Genomic DNA, 24094 nt, shown 5'->3' on the forward strand with positions numbered 1-24094 from the left:
AATCCTTTTGAAGACCTGGGTCACGATGCCTGTTGTTTCATCTGGTCCTTGGAGGGGGACTGAGATACAGACTGTCCTAAGGGGGTGTTAATATTGGATTGAAACTTCTGCTTGGTAGAGGGCTTAGATGATTGTACTACATTTTTGGATTTGTCACTGACTCATTTTCAGGGTTATAGAATCATAGACTTTAAGGTCAGAAGGGACCATTATGATCGTTTAGTCCGACCTCCTGCACAACGCAGGCCAAAGAATCTCACCCACCCACTCATGTAACAAACCCCTAACCTATGTCCGAGTTACTGAAGTCCTCAAATGATGATTTAAAGACTTCAAGGTGCACAGAATCCTTCAGCAAGTGACCCATGTCCCACACTGCAGACGAAAGCGAAAACCCCCCAGGGCCTCTGCCAATCTGCCCTGGGGGAAAATTCCTTCTGACCCCAAATATGGCCATCAGCTAAACCCTGAGCATGTGGGCAAGACTCACCAGCCAGACACCCTGGAAAGAATTCTCTGTAGTAACTCAGATCCCACCCCATCTAACATCCCATCACAGGCCATTGGGCATATTTACCGCTAATAGTCAAAGATTCTCAGAGCCAGTGTCCAGCAGCTTGTTCTTATGCTAAGCCGAAAGAAAATTAATAAAATAAAATATTAATCTGAATGGGGTTTAAAAAAAATCACAGTTGAAATGGAATTTGCAGACTCATTTACATGTGCCCAGTTCTAAGCAGTTGGATTAAATCTCCCCTTTGCAGCTCCTGCTGCTGGGAGTCGGATTGCATGTATTGGGTTTGTTTTCCAATGACCATCTAATGCATCTTTAATCTGCCATTGATACGCAGTCATTGCAAATAAACCTGCAAAGGTCAAACACGCTTTGACAGCCTAGAGAGAGGGTTGAGGATTAAGGACTCAAACTGAGAGTGTAGGTTCCCCTGCCCCCCTGTATGTGCAACAGACCACCGACTTCTTATCCGTGGCTTCCTTGTTTTATTAGCTACAGATGAATATTCACAGCAGAGGATGCATGTTAACAACAAGCTCACCAGTCCACCAGCCCTCGTGCCTTTAAAGCAAAGGGTCCCTGGATAACTGTAAGAGATGAGCAACCAGCACAAAGACCAGATGTTCAATATAGACCAAGCTCACCCAGGATCAGGTTGCATATTTGAACCTGATAAACTGGTTTGTGACCATAGAATCATACAATCATAGAACATTGGGATTGGAAGAGACCTCAGGAGGTCATCTAGTCCAACCCCCTGCTCAAAGCAGGACTAACACCAACTAAATCATCCCAGCCAGGGCTTTGTCAAGCCGGGCCTTAAAAACCTCTAAGGAAGGAGATTCCACCACCTCCCTAGGGAACCCATTCCAGTGCTTCACCACCCTCCTAGTGAAATAGTGTTTCCTAATATCCAACCTAGACCTTCCCCACTGCAACTTCAGACCATTGCTCCTTGTTCTGTCATCAGCCACCACTGAGAACAGCCGAGCTCCATCCTCTATGGAACCCCCCTTCAGGTAGTTGAAGGCTGCTATCAGACTGATCCTGCAGCACCCAGATGGAGGCCTTGGGGAAGGCACAAACCACCTCTCTTTCCTCGCACACCGGAGGTGTTTGCAACCTGCACCCTCATTTGGCTACTCCCCAATGCATGCCTGGGCCACAAACCGGGCTAGTGCAGTGGGCCTGGTTAGCCATCGTCCCACCTCCTCCCTGGCTCTCTCGATGCAATTTACACCATGGGGGTGTAAGGAAGAGGCAGGGACTGAGTCCAGGCACTGTGATTGTTCCTGATTATTGCATGGGATTTGCACTTAGAATCACAGAAACGTAGGGCTGGAAGGGATTTTGAGAGGTCATTTAGTCCATTCACCTGCGCCGAGGTAGGACCCAGTAAATCTAGACTCTCTCTGGCTGGGGTTAGACTAACCTGTTCTTAAAAATGGGGATTCCACAGCTCCCTAAAGTAACCTGTTCCAGAGCGTCCCTATCCTGAGCATTAGAAAGTTGTTCCCAATACCCAACCTAAATCTCCCTTGCTCCAAACTAAGCCAATTCCTTCTTCTCCTATCCTCAGTGGACACAGAGAACAATTGATTACTATCCTCTTTATAACAACTTTGTACACATTTGAAAACTGTTAATATGTCCCTCCCCCAGCCTTCTCTTCTCTAGCCTAAAAGTGCCCTGTTCTTCCAACCTTTCCTCGTGGGCGGGAGGCTCCTTGCCCCCAGCACCTCCACACAAAGGTGTGGCAAAATTTGGCCCTAAAGAAGTCCAGATTCCTTGCCACCTGATTTGGGGCCCAGTCCTATTTCTGTTGCAGTCAACAGCTGAACGCCAATTTCCTTTCATTCTTTGGAAGATTTAGTGGGAAGCTTTCCCAACTTTGTTGGAATGAGCCTCAGATTTTTGTTGTTGTTTTATTTGTTGGGACGGAGGAGGTTCCTTCTATCTTGGGGTTTTCCATAGCGTGCATCCCCATAGTATCCCGTCAGTGCCTGTCCACTTGTATCGTCAATGATATCAGCACTGGACACAGGTGTCTACACTGCAGTTAGACACCCGCAGCTGGCCCATGCCAGACGATTCAGTCTCAGGCTAAGGGTATGTCTTCACTACTCCCCAGATCGATGGGCAGCGATCGATCCAGCGGGGATTGATTTATCGTGTCTAGTCTAGACACACTAAATCAATCCCCGAGCGCTCTCCCGTCGACTCCTGTACTCCAGCTCGACGAGAGGCGCAGGCAGAGTCGATGGGGGAGCAGCAGCAGTCGACTCACCCTAGTGAAGACACCGCGGTGAGTAGGTCTAAGTACGTCGACTTCAGCTACGGTATTCACATAGCTGAAGCTGCGTAACTTAGATCAAGCCTCCCCCTAGTGTAGACCAGGGCTAAGAGGTTGTTTCATTGCAGTATAGACATATGGGCAAGGGCTGGAGCTCTAGGACCCTGCAGGATGGGAGGGTCCCACAACTTGGGCTGCAGCTGGGTCTGAACATCTACACCACAGTTAAACAACCTCTTAGCCCAAGATCCTCGAGCCCAAGTCAGCCACAGGCGTCTACTTGCAGTATAGACATACCCTCAGAGTACGATCTGACTGTTTGCTGCTGCTGCACTGATGCCAGGGAGAGCACTGGAGCACTTGATGTTATTTTTCCCTATCGCTACCCAATTTGGGGCTCTTTTTAAATGTTTTTAAAACCAAGATGTGGTAGATTTCATAGTTACTGGAATATACGCGTTAAGAAATAAAGACATCTTAACTATTTCTCTCAAATAATCGGGGAAAAATTTCCCCAGCGGATAGTAATATATGTTAGGATAATCAAATCTCTGATTTTCAGTAACTTGAGAAATTCCCTTTAAATATCATAACAATGGGACCATCTGCAAATGCCCTTTGTTTTTAAGATTGCCATACGTCTATTTCATATACAGTGTGTGCTGTACATTCCATGAAAAGTGATCTGGGTTTCTCCCTGGGTGGTTAACTCCTCTCTTGGATTATATAACTGTATTTTCACTAAAGATGGGCCTGGACCAAATTCACAGAACCAAAATCATTAGTCTCAACCAAATGCATGATCCCATTCCCACAGCCCGCACTGCATGCAGAAATTAGAGGAAGTTCACATCCAAGGGATCGGATTCCGCCCCAAGTCTATGGCAGCTTCTGCCGTTTTAGGGCCAATGCATTCCATCAGGGTCTTTCCACTGACTGTAAGCGGAGTTGGATCAGGCCCACAGAGATTCGCAGCAGAAAATCTGCTGCAGAGAGGTGGAGGCAGCAGACAGCAAGCGCAACCTCCCATCCACGGTGGAGCCCATAAGAGGCAACCCTGGCCAAAATTTCAGGCATTGCTGGCCAGGAAGAAGGAAGGGCCAGGCCTGATGGGGAATGCACTGAGCAGAATCTGCCAGCCAGGCTCCCCTGGTGTCCTGACGGCAATTTAAAGCTACCTTTCCCCAGAAGAAAATTCTTATGCAGCAATACCAACCTGAGTCAACCATGGCCTAGGATGCAGGGGACCAAACTGGCTCAAGGAGGAGTAATGCACATGTCCCTGTGCCAACTTGGGAGAATCTGGCTTATGAAGTTTGCCTAGTCTAATTGGATCCACTTTCATTTTTCCTTAAAGAAAGGTAGTGCATGTTTGCTGGGTCAGCTCTTCAGCAGGTGTAAACTGGCATAGCTCCCCTGGTTTACCTGGCCCTCAATCTTTAACCTGATTCCAACTACACAACCATCAACTGCCCAGATGACTCTTGCATTTCAAACCTCCAACTGTATATATATATTGTTCTGTGCAAGTCAATCTTTACATATAAAGAGGTGAAAATTGCGCACGTGGTAGCTGAAAATTCAGTTCTGGCCATTAGCAGACTCCTTGGCGAGATGCCCGTACAAGGCTTAGTCGATTTGACAACTCTCCATCACCAGGCTCGTTTATGCCAAGTTGTCAACAAGAAAGAGCACCGGGGAACAGTGCCTCCTCCAAAGATCCGCTTTCTGATTAAGAAAAGCCCTCGGTGCTCAGTGCTATCATTCCTAATGCGTTACACTAAGCAAAATGCCCCCAAGTGGAGCAGTATGCGCCGTATATCTTGCGTATACACAGAGCCTGATTCTCAGTTACGCCTCTCCTGAATTTGGGGCAAGCTGGGAGGTCGGGGATGGGGGGGGGAGTGGCATTTAGTCAGCTTTACGCTACTTGTATTCTGGGGCTGTGCAGAGATCTGCTCAGCCCCTGGGGTAAATTAGAGCAACCTCAGGAATGCTCTAACCCACATTCAGCTTCCAGTGGTTCCCGGTGGGGCCGTGGGAAGCAGAGAAAACTGTGGAGCTGTACACTCTGACCACACCACTTAAGGGAGGCGGTGAGAGCCGAGATGCCCGTATGTCAGTTCTACATCAGCTGGAAAAGCCCCATGCCCAGAGCATATTCTAGGGGGCCTTTTTCACCTACTTTGAGCCCCTTTACCCTGCTGGTGCAGCACAAAGGGGGCCCCTGTGTGAACCAAGAAGCAAATGTTTCCCTGGTGTCATAGTCGAGTCTCCTTGAAGACACACGCCTGACACATTAAATTCAGTTTATCCCATCCCCCGTACCTCATCAGCTGTTTCTTTCTTAACGGGCTGTGTCTGTGTGAAAAAGAAGCGTCGTTTAAAAACCTTTACCTCCAGCTTAAAAGCGGCATCAAACCATTCAGCGACATCAAACGAGTCTATTGGTCTTTCAATCCAACTTCGACGTTTCTGGTTACGTTGAACATCTGAGCTCACGAGATATTTGACATTTGGCTAAGTCTACCACACAATAACCCCCTGGTACGATGAAAGAAGTCTATTTACAATGGCTTTGAGCCTGTAAATGTCACTCAGGCCAGTCAGAGGAGTAACAACCTACACCTGGCAACTGCCATAGCATTCTGCTAACAGGGGGATATAAAGGTTATGTTCTAGTTACTGTTTGAAGGTGCTGCTGTGGTACGTATGTGACTTATTACCGGGTATACTAAATAGCTCCCAGGGCAAGCTGACGGGGAGGAAGAGACTAGAAAGAGCTGACGCACCGGTATTTGAAAAGAAGTGCTGCCGAATAGCTTGGGCCCAGTAGCTAGGTAGTATTGCCCCATAACACAGGAACCCAGGAACTGAAACAAACCAGCATAGTGAACTGCACAGCAGATGAGTGAATGGTAAAAATTAAACGCCATAAGGAGGGGAAAATAAAGTGGATCTTGAAAGTTCTTTCCATTTCAACAATCTATCGTTAGACATTGACGGTAGCAAAGGTAAAGGTTTTGTTTTCATTGTAGTTCCACGCTGAACACTGACTGTAAGAACGGCATAATGGGGTTTTAAGTGTATTGCATCTGAGTGATTGCCAGATCAAATGTGTTTGGTTTCCTAACAGAAAGAATCCCCCTCCCCCCCACCCCCCAAAAAAAACCAGCCCTTGCAAACGCAATTTGGGCTCCAAGTGCCAGATTTTCAGGAGAGCTCAGGAACGGTTTAGGCCCCTAAATAAGTGGCTAGATCTTTAGCCCATCATATCAAATCTGGCTCTAGGATTCCTTCCATCTCTCTTATCGGCACCATTCATAAAGCTTCCACATGCCAAATTATGTTCTCAATAAGAACAGAGCAACACTACTGCCTTTGCTGGGTTTGCATAGGAGTAACTGGCTGGAATTTAGCAAGCGATTCAGTTGAGGATGCCCGAGGAGGAACAGAATCCAACTTTGCTGCCTTTCTTTTGGCTCTGAAAGGCTAACGCAGCAAAAACTGAACAATGTCACTGAAGTCAGCAGATCTGTCTCCGAATCAACCCAGAAAGCAGGTCTGCTGAGTTTAATGGTGCCACATAGTCACTGTAGCATAGCGAAGACTCACCGGTGCGGCGCCTCCTGCTGGTTATCCGGGGAGTTAGCTCTTGTCCAGCCCGGAGCACCCTTGGCAGTCCGGTGCCTCGCCTGCCTTAGGGCCCCCGCGTCCCTCCCAGACCCCGGTGCTCCTTTTCCTCTGGGTTCTGCCCCCAGCAGTAACCCACAGTGTGGGTCTCCCCTCCCAGGGGAGCCCCCAACCCTCTCACCCACCTTGCCTCAGTGGCTACTGCCAATCATCATCTAGCCCCCGCTCATTGGGGCAAACTGCAGTCCATAAAAGGCCACTCATCATTGGCAAGGGGGTCGGACCAGCTGCCTCTGCCTAACCCTGGGCTGCACCTCTGCAACCCCAGTACCTGCTTTGGCCTTTAGCAAGGCCTGCAGCCTGCGGATTTACCAGGCTGGAGCTCCCCAGCTCCTCTTGCCTTTCCCTACAACTGCTCCGTTCCCTGAGCTCCCAGGCAGCCAGGTCCTTCTCTCTCCAGAGCAAGAGAGAGACTTTTCCTTCGCCTAGCTCACAGCCCTTTTATAGGGCCAGCTGTGGCCTGATTGGGGCGTGGCCTCAGTTGTGGCTGCTTCCCCAATCAGTCTAGCCTATTGGCTCCCCGGGGCAGCCCTTTCCCAGGGCTGTTTTAACCCCTTCAGGGCCAGAGCGGGGTGACTGCCCCGCTACAGTCACTTTCTAAATATGTGGTTGTTCTTCTTGACAATGTCTCTGTCACCGGACTCTGGGAAATAATCACTTGAATCTGAAATGAGTTGGTCACCTTTTGATCGAGACTGTATGCCAGAATCCAGTCCTCCTGCTTGGGGTGGAACAACAGGCTCTGGATGTAAAAGTTCAGCCGGTACTTTTGATACGTGGCCCCTTCGTCAGAGCTAATCAATATGCTGCTCTCAATCTCCGGGTCGCCCAGGAGCATTATCTAAAAGGACAATTGAGAGAGAGGGAGAAGGAAACAGAACAGGGTTAATGGGAAAGTCAGAATCCATGTCACCTGAAACATATTTATATAAGAATGAACTGCCAGCACTGCCTTAAATAAGATGAAATCAGTAACTGCTCAGCATTTCAATATCAGCCTTAGCCTGCAAACAGCTCATCAAGATTCCCTAGGGTTTTTGTTCAAAAAAAAAAAAAAATGGAAAATTTTGACCAAAATGAACATTTTTGTTTTGATCCAAAAGCCAATGTTGGTTGAATTTTTTTTCCCCCAATGAAAATGTTTTGACCAGCTGTAGTTAATGTAACATATATGGCATATACAGAATATCTAACGCTGAGATGGGCTATAAAAGATTCCCCGGCACTCACTGGAGATGATCTGTATAGCTTACTTATAACTTCATCACCTAGGATGACTCTGGTCATTTCAAACTCCAGCTGACAAGGCCATTATACCACATCACACTATATTTCACACACACACACACACACACACACACACACACACACACACACACACACACACACACACCAGGTATATAGAGAAAACAGAATAAATCACAGAACCATGGGACATATATAGTCTATAACAGTTTTGAAGTTTATCGTGGACTCACTCCCTCACCTGCTCTTTGCCCACTAATCCATCTCGAGCAGGACTACTTCCAATACCCCAAACCTCTGAGTCACTTCAAACAGCCACCAGGTTTATTTGTTTCCAACTTGCCAGAGAAGTGTCCCCCACTTTCTCCCCAAATGTCAAATTTTCTCTTCAAATGTACAGTCTCAAGATCCAAGATGGGCAGCATTTGGATTTAAGGTCCCATATCTTGCTACCTTGCTGAGCTAGAAGTGGAAGTTTTATGCCATTGGAAAGGGGAGATTTCCCAGCCTGGCTGTCCGTGTCAGCCGTGCGGTCGGAATTTAGGCACCAGTTTGTGCGTGCGTCATACTTACCATCCATACTACAGTGATTGGTCACATAACATTTAACGGAACCATTTTTCCCCAGTGCAGGAAAATGAAATTGTTCAATTTTTGCAAGTACAGAGATAATTCATGCCTCTGATTTTAATTAGAAAGTAAGACCAGTATCATAAAATGTCTTTCTTTTATATTATCTTTTACCATTCCCTATGTCAAAGTTACCAAGAAAACTCATTGGAAAACCTTAACTCAGCTTGCCATCTTATTAACATCTTGAGAAAAACAAATCACATTACAGCAAATGTCAATACAATGAAATAAAACAAACAGTGGGGACTTAAACTACAGATATGCTAAACACAGCAGGTTATTGATACAGTAGCTGATTCAAACGAACACTACTTGCTTTTCCATTGGAAATAAAATTTAGGATCCACCTCTTAGCTGCAGACCTGAGATTCAATACAATTTTGTTCTGTATAAAAACAACAAGGAGTCTGGTGGCACCTTAAAGACTAACAGATTTATTTGGGCATAAGCTTTTGTGGGTAAAAACCCCACTTCTTCAGATGAATGGAGTGAAAAATACAGATGCAGGCATTATATAGTGGTCACTGTCACCGGTCACTATATAAGCATCTGTAATTTTCACTCCATGCATCTGAAGAAGTGGTTTTTTTTTACCCACAAAAGCTTATGCCCAAATAAATCTGTTAGTCTTTAAGGTGCCACCGGACTCCTTGTTGTTTTTGTGGATACAGACTAACACGGCTACCTCCTGATACTTGGTCTGTATAGTGTCTCCATATAAACATTGCTCTAGAAAGCTTTCCCAAGTTAAACAATACAAGACTATTTAGGGGCACAGACGAACACCTAACCAGCTACCATTTAATCATACAAGTTCCATTAGAAAGAATGGCAAGAATCCGCATTAGGCCCCAATCAAGCATAGCACTTTGAGCAGGCCTTTAATTTTAAACACGCAATAAATCCCACCTGAAACATGAAGTGAAACTGACTCGAACTCAGAAGTGTAATTGCATAGCCTGCCTTTCCCTGGCACAGAGCTCAGTGAGATGCAGAAAGGGGGCCATCGGGAAAAATGATTAGAATTAAACTATTTTTTAAATTCATTCTGATTTAATTAACCAATTCTGATTAACAGAGGAAAGGACTTTTCTGTGGAAGGGTGATGGTTGTTTTTAAATAAGCATATGGTTTTTAATCTGAAAGTTTCCATTTTAAAGGCAATTTTTAAAACTACTATCCATCATCAACCAGCTTGAAGGGAAAACAAGTTCTCTGCAGAAAAGTCCCTTACCAAGCTCAGAAATCCACTATCCTGAGATGCTGTTGACCGTTCATGGCACGTCTCTTTTGGTATCCACAAAAGAATATTCTACTTGCACAACATCATAAAGCAATCTTTACCTACTGGCACTTTGCTGGCAACAGAAGGGTACTTAGTACAGTAATCTGCTTGCCACCATGGACAGCTGGCTAACAGAAGACATCAGTAAATTGGTAATGGAAGCTCAAGAACGTGAGGCCACCAACCAGGAAAAGGAACAGGTCAGACTCTTAATCTTGGATTTTTCCCCTTTCTAATCAAATTAAAACATATGCCTCATTTCCTCTGGACAAGAAAGGCTTTGTGTTTATTTCCCATTTTAAAAAAAGCTTTCGCTATCACGTATAGCTTCAGCTGGGAAGTTCTGTGCTCCCAGCTATACCTATTTGCATTCAAAGGGTATTGCATGTGTAAGAAAGACATTTGTAGTGTGCATTAGTAACATTTGCTTGCATCTGCAGAATGGTAAGAGAGCAAGATACTCCAGGTGGACCTTACATTTAAAGGCAGGATACTTGGGGAATAAAGAGATTTTCCACAATGATGTCACTAAAGGTTACCAAGCTAACAAAGCCATATATTAAAAGTTTACTAGCAAAGTCTTGTCCTGAGCTCTCTAGATAGAAAGTTCAGGGCAGCTAGATATTATCTGGACCAGATTTTTCAACATGGTAGACATGCAGCAGGATGCACAGGGGTCCTGATCCTGTTACTTATGTGTGCGGTCACAGTGATGTCAATGGGGCTATTCACGGGGGCCAGGGCTGCAGAACGGTATAATTTTGCATTCGATTTGCATGTGCCTTTGCCATGACTGCACATATAGCAGCATTATCATAATGGCATAACCAGAATAGCCAAAGCCACAATGGAGATATTAAGACGGGCTTTGCCGTAGCATAAACCCCAAAGTTCTAGGGAGATCAGTGGGACTCTTTCTCCTGATATCAATGGACTTTGGATCAGGAAAACAGAATGTGGGAGGAACAAGGAAAAGAATTCTGTGCATTCACCCTCGGCTCAAGTCCTAGTTCCACACTTTCCGTTCCCGACAGTTCGTAGGTAGCACCTGAACGCTGGGAACATACTGAAGGATTATTTGTGGCCTGTGTATTCCTTGCACCCCCTTTTCCCTACCCCATTGTGGAGTGTCTCAGGAGTGGTAACTCTACCCCTGGCTCACTGTGCTGGCTTGAGCAAGCTCCTTCATCTCCCTGCCACATCGAAGATAATAAAAATGAGACCATTGTCACTCATTGCCAGGTGACAAGATCGCATTCCTTCCTTCCTTCCTCACAAAAACACCAGTGTTTTGAGATTTTGTCTGGAGACAAATCAAATGCTGTCTCAAAACATGCACAATCTCAAATGCTCCTGCGTTTTCATGCAAACCACGTCATCTTAGAAAAAGGAAAATGTCTGGAGTGCAAAATGGCCCAGCACAAAATTACAAACCATGTCTCCCTAAGCACAGATGCTCTATAGTCATCAGGGGGGTTTAAACCTTGGACCTTCAATACAAAACACATAGCCTCCTACCACTTAAGCTGAAGGAGACATGTTCAGTATGGGTAAGTACAGTCACTGGGACAGGTACTAAGTACAGTCACTGGGACAGGTACTAGGGGAGACAAGATCATATCCACTACCCCACTGGGTCACAAACCAAAAGCCCTCCTTATACAATGCTTCACCAATCCAATGCCCACTGATGTCAAAGACTCTTATCTTCAGTTTGTTTGGATGAGATCCCAAATCGCCACTGTCTCCACATTCACGTCCCATCTGAAGTCTCACTTCCTCCCACGAGAAGTGAACTATACACATAAACCATCCAAAGACTCTTCTCCTCTTCTGGGCTTCCCAGTGCACCCTGCCTACCCAGAGCCTCCTCCACTCCAAGCTCTTTGGGTCAGAGACCATCTTCATTTGTACAGCCCCAAGCACATTGCCAGCACTTAATAGTCAGCAGCGGAGCAAAGACAGTTTGCTTACATTGAAGGAGGTACAAACCAATGCTCTGAGCACCCCGTGTCTTGCAACAGGGGCCGTTGTGTCAAATAACAAAGCCGCCCAAGTGTGGAAACTTAACTGGCAACCTTAGTGAAAAAGAGGAGGAAAATAAGAATTGCAAGAGAGACTGCTGACAGCTGGCCTTGCTAAGGGCCGTTTTCTTCCCTCCTTCACCCTCCTGCTCCTGCAAAAGACGAGATCATCCTTTCTATCAAAAAGGGGTGGGGATCGCACAGAAGTATCAATATTACTACCCAGGGTATCGTCATTATAATCCATCATTCCGTGCAACACTGGCCGCAAACAAAGCAACTCGGAAGAAATAGGAAGTGTGAGAACGGTAGGAAATAAAAGGCCGTTCTGTGTTTTTGCAGCTGGGGCCAGTTCAGTTTGGTGGTGCTTTATCTGGGGACGGAGGGCTGATAAGGAGGAAACAGCCAGTGGGTGATTTGGGGGTTATTTTATTACTATTTTTCCACTGAAAAAAAAAAACCCCACCAAATAAAAACACTTTTGTTAGCGGGAAATCGCAGCACATTTGTCAAAGGGCAAAACTGCCACTTCTCATTATGGGGCCCTGACAAAGGATCCGCCCCACTAGCGATTTAGATTAATCGCTTTTCATTAAGAGCCAATAAACAAACTCCAGCCAGAAACGAGCGCTTCTGCCAGTTCCTGGGGTTGCCATTTATAATTGCTAGAAGGAACCGCCGAGGAGCACCAGCGAGTTGTCAAATGTAATTTATAGGTTTTTAAGATCTAATCATTTTCTATAATACTAGATTAAATGGCAGCCTTTATTAAAGAGGAAATTACATTTCACCTTGCTGCATTCTGGAGTATATATTTGTGTGCCTTCTGTGGTTTGGAAATGGGACTGGACGGGGGGAGTTGATTACTGCGAAGGGGAAGTCCTTGAAAACGTACTTGAGCCGAGGACGGCTACGACACGGCATTCCTCCCGACGCTGCAGCTCCAACGCTCATCTATGCCTGAACGGCGAAGACCTGGTCTAAACAGAAACCTGAATGAAGCTTGGGGCTGCAGCAGGAAGGCAGGTACAATAAGCACAGAAGTTACCGGTATGGAGGGTGTCCTCTCTTGTGAACCCCATCAGCTGCATGATCCTATCTGGGTGAAATTCAAGAGTCCCATTCAGGGGTTAAGCCAGGCTTCAGATACTGTACAAGGTCCTGTGCTGGCCCTGGGCCCAGTGTGAATTTCACCCACGTAACACTCCAACAGATCTGGAAGACAGTCAAGTCCTAACTGCCTGGTTCATTTTGGATGGCAGTGCTTGTTTACAAGCCTGGAGAGCTCGTGAATAAAGCCAGCCAAAGCTGGAGCTGTGGGTGGGTGTGATTATTCTGTTCAGAGCATCTCTGCATAAACACCGGATGAGAAAGGCTGGGGCTTTCAGAGCAGGAACCAGAGAATAGGGAGTCTCATCCGGGCCCACGGGATCCCTTCCAAGGGCAATGTTGGGCTCATGCCCCTGGGCTGAGATTTTCAGAGCCCATCAGGAGAGTTAGCCGCACAACTTCTACAGAAGTTAATGGGAGTCGTAGGGCTAAATCCTCAGGTCGGCAACAAAAACCTAACCCAGGGGCTATATTGTTGAAAGTAACCGCTGGCTTGGGTGGGAAGCAGGGGGGCACTCCACACCTGGCCTGGAGGATGTAGCAGGGCCAAATGCCTCCATGGGCAATGGGGGAAGCTACAGCTGCTGCACCTTTTAAAAGGGCGAGCCTGGGAATCTCCCTCCTGAGCCAGCGTGGGCTTGGAAGTGGGAAGCAGACACATCATGTCACCAGGGCCACTGAAATATATTGAGTGCCACTGATGATGCTAATGTAACAATACCCCTAGGCGGGACTGGAACCTACAGAGCTGAGGGTCTGAAAGCACAAGCCCCTAACACTTGAGCTAAAAGCCTAGCTGCAGTGGGAGACTCAAACTTCTTTACAAGCGCTACCCACTAGAGGGGGACAAAGTGCCACCCGGCATTAGTGGGGCTTTCACTAATACTCCACTATGCCTAGCATTCGGCGTCCCCTTTGGCTGCCATCACCTTCCATGGTGCAGGATGGAACCCTCAGCGCATGGAAGTGCCAAACTGTGGCTCCCTTTCACCTGCCCTGCACATCAATCCAGCTCCGTATCTCTCTTAAACTGTATTATCTGTGTCACTAATTGCGCAGCAAAGCATTCGAACTGAAAGCTTTATCCTCCCTTCCTCACCTGGCTCTCCTTCCCCAACAGAAGGCAATGAGTCTGCTTTGCACCCAGTGGAATCTTTGATTAAAATGGCTTTTGTCTGAAATTGAAACAACCTGCCATAAAAGGCATTTTTATTAATATCAGGTTTCGTGAAACCCTTCTATTTTATTTCCCATCCAAACATACATTTTGATTGTAAATTACCAGACCACGTCTCTTTAAATGGGCACCGAGAAGTTTTACAGGTGCAATATCTCCAGCAATAGCACCACATTAGCAGGAAGCATCCTAGTAAATGAATAAAGAAGCCACGCTCAAAATGCATGCCTTTTGTTCCCAGAAATAAATACATGGTGCTAAACTCTTATTTACAGCCTTCCGATTTTCCTGATCACTTGTAATATGCTTTTCATGAACTGTGTCTATTTCAGAATCTCCAGCCTCACTTTTATTTCCCAAAATAAAGTGTTGTTGAAAAAAAAAAAAAAAAACTCAACAAACCTTCCAAACCTGCTGAGCTAAAGAAGGGCTCCGTTCCTTGGCATCATGTCAGTAACGTCATCATTAGCAGTACATTGCACTGGTTTGAGATTAAAAACGAGGTTTGTCTTGAGAAATGACTGTAAAAATGGCACCCTATTTATTGCCTCTGATATTTCCATATCAGATATGCTCATCTTACTAGTGAAAAGATGATTTTCTACCTGCTAGACCTTCAGGCTCAAAGTCAAGCCTGGCTCTTTCTGGAGTTGCTGGAATTTTTCATGCAGATAGTTTTCCTGCTTGAAAAAAAAAAACGGTTTTATCTAAGGTGAAAATGGGGAAATGTCCATTCCAATTGAAAGTTTTGTTTAATTTTGGCTTAAAATGCAGTTTTGTTTCAGCTTCTCAGTTTAAAAAAAAACCAAGATCAAATGATGTTCGCGGGGCTTTTCCTGACTACCTGGACAGTGCATCTGAGGCCTTGGCTACACTGGCAATTCACAGCGCTGCACACGCTCGCTCGCAGCGCTGCAAGCTATTCCCCTCAGAGAGGTGGAGTACTTGCAGCAAGTGTAGCCAAGGCCTGAGTTGAGAGTGCTGTCCAGAGTGGTCACAATGGAGCACTCTGGGATAGCTCCCGGAGGCCAGTACCGTCGAATTGCGTCCACACTACCCCAAATTTGACCCAGCAAGGTCGATTTCAGCGCTAATCCTCTCGTCGGGGAGGAGTACAGAAATCAATTTTAAGAGCCCTTTAAGTCAACAAAAATGGCTTCGTGTGGACGGGTGCAGGGTTAAATCGATCTAACGCTGCTAAATTCAACCTAAACTCGTAGTGTAGATCAGGGCTTAGTGTCAACATGTTAATTCAAACCAAAGATTAGTTTCGTTGCAACATTAAAGATAATTTACGTTTATAGAAACCAAAACAAACCAGAATAAAACAACGTTTTAAGTCAAAGCAATACAAAAAATGTTGTTTTTCTTTCAAAATGTTGATTCAAACCAAAATTTTTAAGTTCTCATCACTTCAAAACCTCCCAATATTTTTCAACCAAAACATTTCAAATGACGATTATTCTATTGAAAATGTTGGTTTTCCGACCAGTTCTTCCCTTCCTTTTCCTCCATCATCATCCATTCAGTTACATCGTAGCAACCTTACTGTCTTTGGATCATGTGATACCTTTGCAGCCCTACTGCCTTCAATAGGGTTTGCACAGATGTAACACATTGCAGCTAAGGTCGTATCAGTCCAAAATTTTTTAATCAGTTCTACTTAAAAACCAATTTGGTTAAAACATGTCTGTAAATTTACCAACACAAGCTACATCAATAGAAACCAGCTTTTTAAATTGAACGGAGAAAATCCACACAGGCTTTTTGCACCATTTAAAAGCACACCTTCACTCAAGCTGGCGCAACTTCTGTGTTGAGACCAGCCCTTAGTTAAAACATCTATTGAAGATATCCAAGAAGAAATAGATTCCTGCAGGAGTAATGGGAGAATAAAGGAGCAAAAGCTCACTTTCATCCCTAATATCAGCAGATCTGATGCTGAATACACACAGTAAGAAAGCACCGTAGTGACACGATCACTTTCCAAAGAAGACCCGCATGGTGCTTGTGAAAAAGGCTGCATTGCACCAAAGTGCTGTTTATCCCAGGTCAGGTAAAGGGCCAGTAAACCTTCTCTTGTACCCCTGGCAGTGTATCCCAATCCGGACTAGGAAAGGGTGAGAAGGTATTTTGGAAAATTCTGTTTCTATGTCCATTCAGTCTTTGCCTCTTCCCTGAGGATAACAACCATAGCGATGTGTTCTGTGATGTGGACCCCTGTCTTCTGGGAAGTATACTGAGGCTCTCAAACCGATTTGACATAGGCCGTCAAATAGGACAGCCTTCAGCTAGTAACAGCTACTAACCTGGGCTGGATTCCAAGCAGCAATCTAGAGGTAATAAGAGTGGGGATTTTGCAAGTCAGAAGGGTAAACACCAGGGAGGGAGAAGAGCTAAAGCTAAAGGACTATGTTGGCACCGGAACAAATACATATAAATTGGTTGTGAATAAATTTAGGCTAGAAATTAGGAGGTTTCTAACCATCGGAGGAATGAGGTTCCGGAGCAGCCTCCCAGCAGGAATAGTGGAGGCAAACAACCTAAATCGTTGGAAGACGGAGCCTGATACATCTATGGATGGGATTATATGATGAGGTGGCCTTCAATAGCTTGGCACTAAACTCAGCGATCCAGGAAGTCTTTTCCAGTCCTATGTTCCTAGATGAAGCATTATTGAAATTTGTGATGCTATTTTCTTTAGCATGAGACAGCCCCAGCCCAATTTCTCGGGCTCAATATCCTCAAAGTTGAGACAGGGATTTCCCCCAACAACTTGTGGACATCAATCTCCTGGTACAGATCTCCTGAGGTTTCCTCAGAGCTAATGATTCTGGACCTACGCTAGTCTAGCTTCTTGTAACTTCACTCCTTATGGCTTGAAAATTACCATTAATAACAGATTTAATTAATGAGAATAGCATCAGATCACTAGCTCTGAGAACTAGAACACTGTAACCTGAAAGGATGAAGTGCACTGCACTCACTTTATAAGGTTTTATGGAGCATGTGTTATAAAAGTACCTCAACCGTAAGGCTTTTATACCTTGGCACTCACTTCGATACAATCCCATAAAATCCAAGCAATCTTTAAGTGTTAAAGGTGACTTTCACCACTGTATTTATTACTGAATAATGAAAAATGGGACAGACACACGTACAAATTGAGCAATGAAACACCGCGTAACCAGTTTCCGATGCTTCAGCGAGGGGGTCCATGCTATACGAACCATGAAGAAACAACCAAACAAGCCTCTCAAAACCAATTTGGGACTCCAGACGAACCTCTCACCAGAACCTCATTCTATGCGGACTTTTTGTTTTAATTACACACCAGCATATAAACCAGCAAACTCTGCAGGATCACACAGCTCTGGGGCTCAGTCCCCTACCCGAAGTGTATCTGCCCCAATAGGTCTCACACCATAGCCTAAGCTTGAAGCCCTTCACAATCGGGGGCTTCAATAAGGGGCTTCGGGCAGAGCACACGGCTCTCCTCCTATGCTAACGGCAAAGGCAAAAGGGAGCCATACACACACCCACTCTCCTTTCCTTGGCTTGGGTAAGCAGTTCGATCCCGGGGGGAGTGGTGAGAGCAACCCCTGCTGTTCACACTCCTGGGGCAACTGCCTATTATCCGGTCTCCACATCTTCCCTGTGGCAATTAAGGTGCTTCAACATATGAGAGAGGGGAACACTGGCCCAGTGCGATAGCCGTTGTGTGTCGGCCCCAGACCTCCCTGGTAAATGGGCCTGCCTACCCTATAGACACAGCCCTGGTGCCAACCATGGCTCTGCAGAGACCTATCTCCGTTTCCCCTTCTCTCCCGGCACCCACACAAGCTTTCTCCAGGTTAACGCCACTTCATGCCCAGGGCTGGCTGAATAACAAACAGTTCAAAACAATCCTCAAAAGTCCCAAAGTAAATTCTGTCACCAAAGCATCCAAGTTCATACTCAGCTCTGGCACCCTCAGCAGGCCTGGAGCACTTCTGTCCAGTCCGCTCTTCGCCCACCAGGCGCTCAGCCTCCTTCAGCTCTCTTGCTCTCACTCTTGATGCAAACAAATCCCTTCTGCTGCTCTCCTGGCCCTGCCCCGGTTACTCAGGGACTCCTGCTCTCTGCAGCCTCTGCCACTGCTCCCACTACCAGCACCCTTACCTCCCTGAGTTGAGAGAGGTCAGTGGGTAGCCTTCCTTCCCCAGCGGCTGTCTCCCCCTTTATAAGGCCCAGGTGCCTTCCCTTAAGCCCAAGTGGGCACCGGGTAATCAATCACAAAAGCACCAGACTCCGCTCTCTCTTAAAGGGGCCAGTCACCATATGACACCCGCCTTTGTCCTATGGCTATAAACCTCTTATAAGGCCCAACCACTGGATAGGGACAAAGACCCATGTTCTCCTAGCATGTGTTACCCAGAGTTGGGTCGCATCTGAGATCATGGCAGCTCACTTTTCATTTGTTTTGTGCAGATATTCAATAGGATGGAGGGGTGGGCAGAGCCTTTTGGGATTCCATGGGTGAAAGGTTTGCTGGCAAAAGAGCCATCGCCCATCACTCTTCTGTGGGAACGGTTTCAGGAGAAGGAGTGATACCATCTCAATGCTTTCCCCCCTAATCCTGTTACTTGTCTGAGGAGAACTCATTCAAGGCTAGTCAAACAAAGATGGCTGCCTTCCCGTTATCCATGGCTAGGAGTCCATCCAACAGCACAACCATTGTTCCCATTCACATGTTGAATTAAGCCTTGCAATACCCCTGTAAAGTAGGTCACCATGGTGATCTCCATTTTCTTTCTGGTTATTTGTTTAGATGTGTACAGAAGCAATAGGGTTGTCTGAGGCGCCTGGCACCCGTATCATAAATTAAAAAAAGAATCAAAATGAAGCAGCCCACACAACACAAACCTCACACACCCAGAAGATCGAACACCTGGCAAAACCCCATTAAACCCAACCCTCTGCAGCAGCGCAGGCACACAGATGCACCGTGTGGCATGCCCTGAAGATCAGCAAATCAAAGCTAGTTTGGACCAAGTGAGAAAGCTGGCCCCTCATGGAAGGCATGATACCTCCTTTATGCAGATGGGGAAACTGAGGCATTAGATTCAGTGGTTTATGTGAGATCAGAGGCAGGAATAGACCCAAGGGATTCCAGGTCCCTCTTCCAACCTTTCCATGAAGCCAAATTCCACACTAGATCTGAATTGTACAATATAAACAATTGGAGAAAGGAGTCAAACTAGACATGCTGCAAACCAGAAACCTTTGGTACTGTTTTACTGTTAAGCAGGTCAGAACGACATGTCTCCCTGTTTTATCTTATCGTCTTGGTACTGGACACGTGTACTTTTCCTGTTTAATTACAAGGCACAGCAAGCATTTGCTTGTTAAATTTCAGGTGCCGGTGGGGATGGAAGTCATCCAAGAAGCATGTATCTGACCTGGCAAAGAGTGACTTATTGGCGCCGGGCATGTGATTGGTTGTAAAACCTTTTTACTGCTAGCCACATAACAGATCCTACCCAACATGAATTGCTCTCATTTGATATTAATTAAAATTCCTTTCTATGATGTTCTATGAACACATGGGGAAAATTCCTATTTGTCACTATTCATTTTCAGGTGGAGGGATGAAAATGAATAGTGACAAATAGGAATTTTCTCCATGTGTTCATAGAACATCATAGAAAGGAACTTTCATGCTACAACTTGATCTTTCTTCTCTTTTTTCCCCAACCATTAGTGGTCATACTGTTCTGGGGTGCTTAGAAATGGGGATCCTTCTTCTCCACAGACAAAGTCCCTTTTCACAATCCAGAAAGGCTGTACATGGTGACTGGTTGTATTAGGCAGGTCCTCTCTAGAAACTGGTGCACTGGTTGCTGGGGATGACGGCCTGTTGCTGTAAAGCAAGGGTAGGCAACCTATAGCACTCGTGCCGAAGGCGGCATATGAGCTGATTTCAGTGGCACTCACACTGCCCGGGTCCTGGCCACCGGTCTGGGGGACTCTGCATTTTAAATGAAGCTTCTTTAACATATTAAAAAGCTTATTTACTTTATATACAACAATAGTTTAGTTCTATATTATAGAGTTATAGAGAGAGACCTTCTAAAAAAACATTAAAATGTATGACCGGCACGCGAAACCTTAAATTAGAGTGAATAAATGAAGACTCGGCACACCACTTCCGAAAGGTTGCCGACCCTTGCTGTAGTGTATCTCAACAGCCCCTTCCATGACTGTGCTGAGGCCCGGTCAGGATATAGAGGGAGACCCTGTGGATGACATTATGCAGCACAGGTTATGTTTGGATGTGGGAGCTAGAGAGCCAGAGAGAATCACAGGGTCTGTTTGTGTCCACAGCCTCACTAAAGAATCCCTGAGTCCAGTTTCTTCTCCACTATAGCATGACCCAAAAGTTCAGAAATCTCTTCTGAGTGCAGAGTGAGAGACTGACTGGAAAGTGCAGATGTCAGAACTCAAAGATGTTCAGAGATTCCATTTAAATGATCAATCTAACATCCCTAGCCCTCTACTGTGTATGAAACTGGGCTGGAATTTCATGACATTAGCATCAGCCTCCAAATACCACACATACAGTCTAGATTCTGCTATTTCAGCACTTCTGGTCTTTGCTGATCTAGGAAGAGCAGAGAAAATGAAAATCAATTCATCCAAAAGAAAAGAAAGAAAAGATTTAGTTCAAGTTTTGGGCAGACTTTGATGCTTGTTGTCTCCAAGCCGGACCAGCTCTTGCATACAAATTAGCATGTGCACACCCTCATTCCTGCTCAGAGACCCCTTCTAATCAATGGGAAGCAGCCGTTAAGCAGACGGGGGGAGCTGAAAATCTAGAAAGACCAACGCTAGACCGTTCTTTTTACTTTTCCATTTAGCATCAAATCATTTAGCGCTGAACTAGTGATACAGTAAAACCACTGCAGGAAGCACTGTATAAAGACATACATTTACATTTTCCAGAAGTAGTTTCCAGGTGACACGTCTCCCCTGGTCCCAGCTCAGAGGATGAGCTTTTTCAAAAGCACTGTCATCCAGCCTATTCTTTTAGCTGCGAGATGTTTTGTGTCATTGAATGTGTCTCCTCTGAAAGCCCTGTGGATGACAGGTTTCCCCTGATCTCGGCAGTGAGATGCCCAGGAATGGCTAACCTCACGGAATGGGCTTGCGCTTTAGCAAGTGAGTGATACTTAAACAACCACGTGTGATTACGTGTAACTGGGCACTAGCCAGAAGAAGAGTTTGTAATGTTTCTCATCAATGTTTTGCCTTGATCTGTAGACTGGTGCTTTGCGCAAGCTAGATCAGCGGGGTTCTTTTGTCACTCTCTGTGCTTTTACGTGCAGAAGCCTTAATTGCTGTAAAATCCCAAATATGGTTTTGCATAATGCAGAATCACCAGCCTTCTATAACAGTAGCATTGTTTCCATGCTGTGGGTATAAGGGAATAGGTAGTATTTGTAGTTATAACATATATATTATTTGAATCAATGCACATTTGTACTATTCTCCATAGAACACGAGAGCAATTATCATTGTTGCAGTAACTTACCAAGGTAAGCAGAGAAGATTGTAGCAAATAGTGCTATGGGGTAAGCAAAGCCTACGTGCACTAAAATTCATGGATGGGAAGGTACATTGAAAACACCATTTATATAACAAAACTTCTGTGGTTATAGATCTGGATCTTGCAAACACTTACGCATGTGAATAACTTTACTCATGCTAGTTGCTCCATTAAAGTCAAAGCTATTTGTGTGAATAAAACTACTCCTGGGTGTAAGTGTCTGTAAGATGGGGCTCATATACGGTAGAGTATTTCATTTGAGGATTGCATAATGTTTCACAACCATTACATGGATATATTTTAAGATAATAAAAATTGCATTACGGGTCATCCCAGAGACTATTAAACCTCAATAAATCTGTAAATACCTTCATGCTTTTCACTGTTTATTTCCTTTTTGCATTTTATTCCGTGTGGAGAGGGAACATAAACAGTCGTAAGAGACATCTATGGTCACCGATTATTAGAACCTATCTGTCTTCGGGCACGTCTCCCAATACGGGCAGAGATACACGCTCATTCTGCTCAGGCTAAGAGGCAACAGAGTGGACGCGGCAGGGCAAGCTAGCCTCCCAAGTGCAATCCCACCTGATCCTCTGGGTGCGAACTTGGGTGGATAGCCTGAGCCACACTGCTATAGAACACTGGCCTGAACAGAGCTAGAATGTGTCTGTCTACCCATGCTGGGAAACACCCTCCCAGCTGCTGCATAGACATAGCCCTAGACACTTATATGGCATCTATTATCTGAGTGCCTCCCAAGCTTGGATGTTTTTATGCTTGCGCCGCCACCACTGTGCAGTAGTAGGGAAGTGCTATTATCGCCATATCACAGATAAGGAACTGAGGCACGGAGTGGCTAAGACTCACATTGTCAAAGGTATTTCGGCACCTAATTCCATCTGAAGTCAATGGTAGTTAAGCACCAAAGTACCTTTGCGGATCTGGGCCTACATGACGTGCCCAAGGTCACGCAGCAAGCCTGTGATGGAGCGGAGGGTCAAACACAGGTCTCCTGCATTCTAGGCTAGTGCCTTAGCCATCTTCCTCTCGAGAATTAACAGGATGCGGTTATGTTTTGGTTGGAAACATTTCTATTAAACTTGTAAAATCTTTTTAACCCAATCTACGTTTTAAACCAATCTTGACCTGACATTGTCAAAGTCAGTTAGGCTACGAAACATCCTAGTGAGGTAAATATGAAACCCAATTTTTTTACAGATAGGTAAATCGGAGAGACAGAAAGTAAGTTAAGTGACTTGACCAAGGTCACAGAAAGAGTCAATGACAGCATTGAGAATAGGACATAAGAAACCTAACTTTGAGTCCATTACTGTAATCCCACCACATCTCTACCATATTCCAGTGTACTAACAAATTATATATTGGCTAGAGTCCAAAATCTACTGATTTTGGATGTGAAACCTTGAAAGCCAACCAGATACAATTCTGCCTATATGAATACATCACATGTTTTCTGTTTCTCCAATTCTTGCATTGTTTAATTAATAAGGGACACGTGCACAGAAACAGAATTTTTGGATTTTGATAATGTTCTCTTTCCTCCATTAGTCACACCATTGTGGTGTCTTTATGTTTATTCTTCAACACTGAAGTAGGGGCTATGTTATAGAGCAACTTGGGAAATTATTTCATAAACATTTTCAAAACAGATTAGATTTCTCTAGAGCCACATTCCATTTTTTGTCAAATTTGGGTGATAATTTGTAGTCAAATTTTAATGGACATTGTTTCCCAATTGTGTTGTTTATTGAAAAGTAAATTTTCTTGCTGAAACTGGATTTTTGGTAAAGGAAAAATTTAGAAAGTGATTTAGACAAATTTCGTTTTAAAAAGCATGGGAGAAAATTTCACAAACAAAAGGAAAACTTAAATAGTGTCCACAATTTTTCACAAGAAGTTTTATTTCTGGCAAAAATACCTTTTTTTAAACCAAAAAACACTTTTTTCATGTGAAAATATTGTCCAGTTCTGCCATGTTGTTATGACATACTCTTAGTGTTCCACATTTTCAGTTTTTACCGATTTTCACCAATAAATTACCAGATTTTTTTTAATTAAAGGAGTTCGATTTTTACTAATTTACACCCATTTACCAATCTACTCAATATTTTTTCAGGTACTTATTTTTGTTAAACTCAACACTTTATGCAATTGTTGTGTCCTGAAGCTCTGACATTGAAGCAGTTGCATAGTGTAAAACACAGAACACAAACTCGGCGGAGGTCAGAAAATCAAACAACATTAATATCTCACTATGATTGGCTCACAATGAGACGCTGCCCACCTATTTCTTTGCGTCTGTTTAGTGCGGTGCTGAAGTGAAATGATCAATCCTCCATAGATAAAGATAAGGCAAACATGGGGCAAAACCGCAAACCTATGCCTGAATACCAGCAAGAAAATCAGTGCTTAGAAAATCTGAAGTAAAGTAAAGACAGGAGTGAAGAGGATGCATGGTGCTACAAGTACTGCAGCATTGAGATCAGCGCTCACACTGACAGAATAAAG

General features: G+C 44.9%; 1 protein-coding gene across 1 annotated transcript in view; it reads right to left on the bottom strand.

Annotated features, from left to right (window-relative positions):
• The window catches only part of SORCS3 (sortilin related VPS10 domain containing receptor 3), a 461180-nt gene that overhangs the window by 183520 nt on the left and 253566 nt on the right, over positions 1-24094 (bottom strand). Inside the window, exon 4 of the mRNA XM_034776996.1 lies at positions 7183-7341. Within this exon, the coding sequence (XP_034632887.1) occupies positions 7183-7341 (159 nt within the window). The remainder of the gene's footprint in view (positions 1-7182; positions 7342-24094) is intronic.

The sequence above is a fragment of the Trachemys scripta genome, chromosome 7 (assembly GCF_013100865.1).
Source record: "Trachemys scripta elegans isolate TJP31775 chromosome 7, CAS_Tse_1.0, whole genome shotgun sequence".
NCBI lineage: Eukaryota > Metazoa > Chordata > Testudines > Emydidae > Trachemys > Trachemys scripta.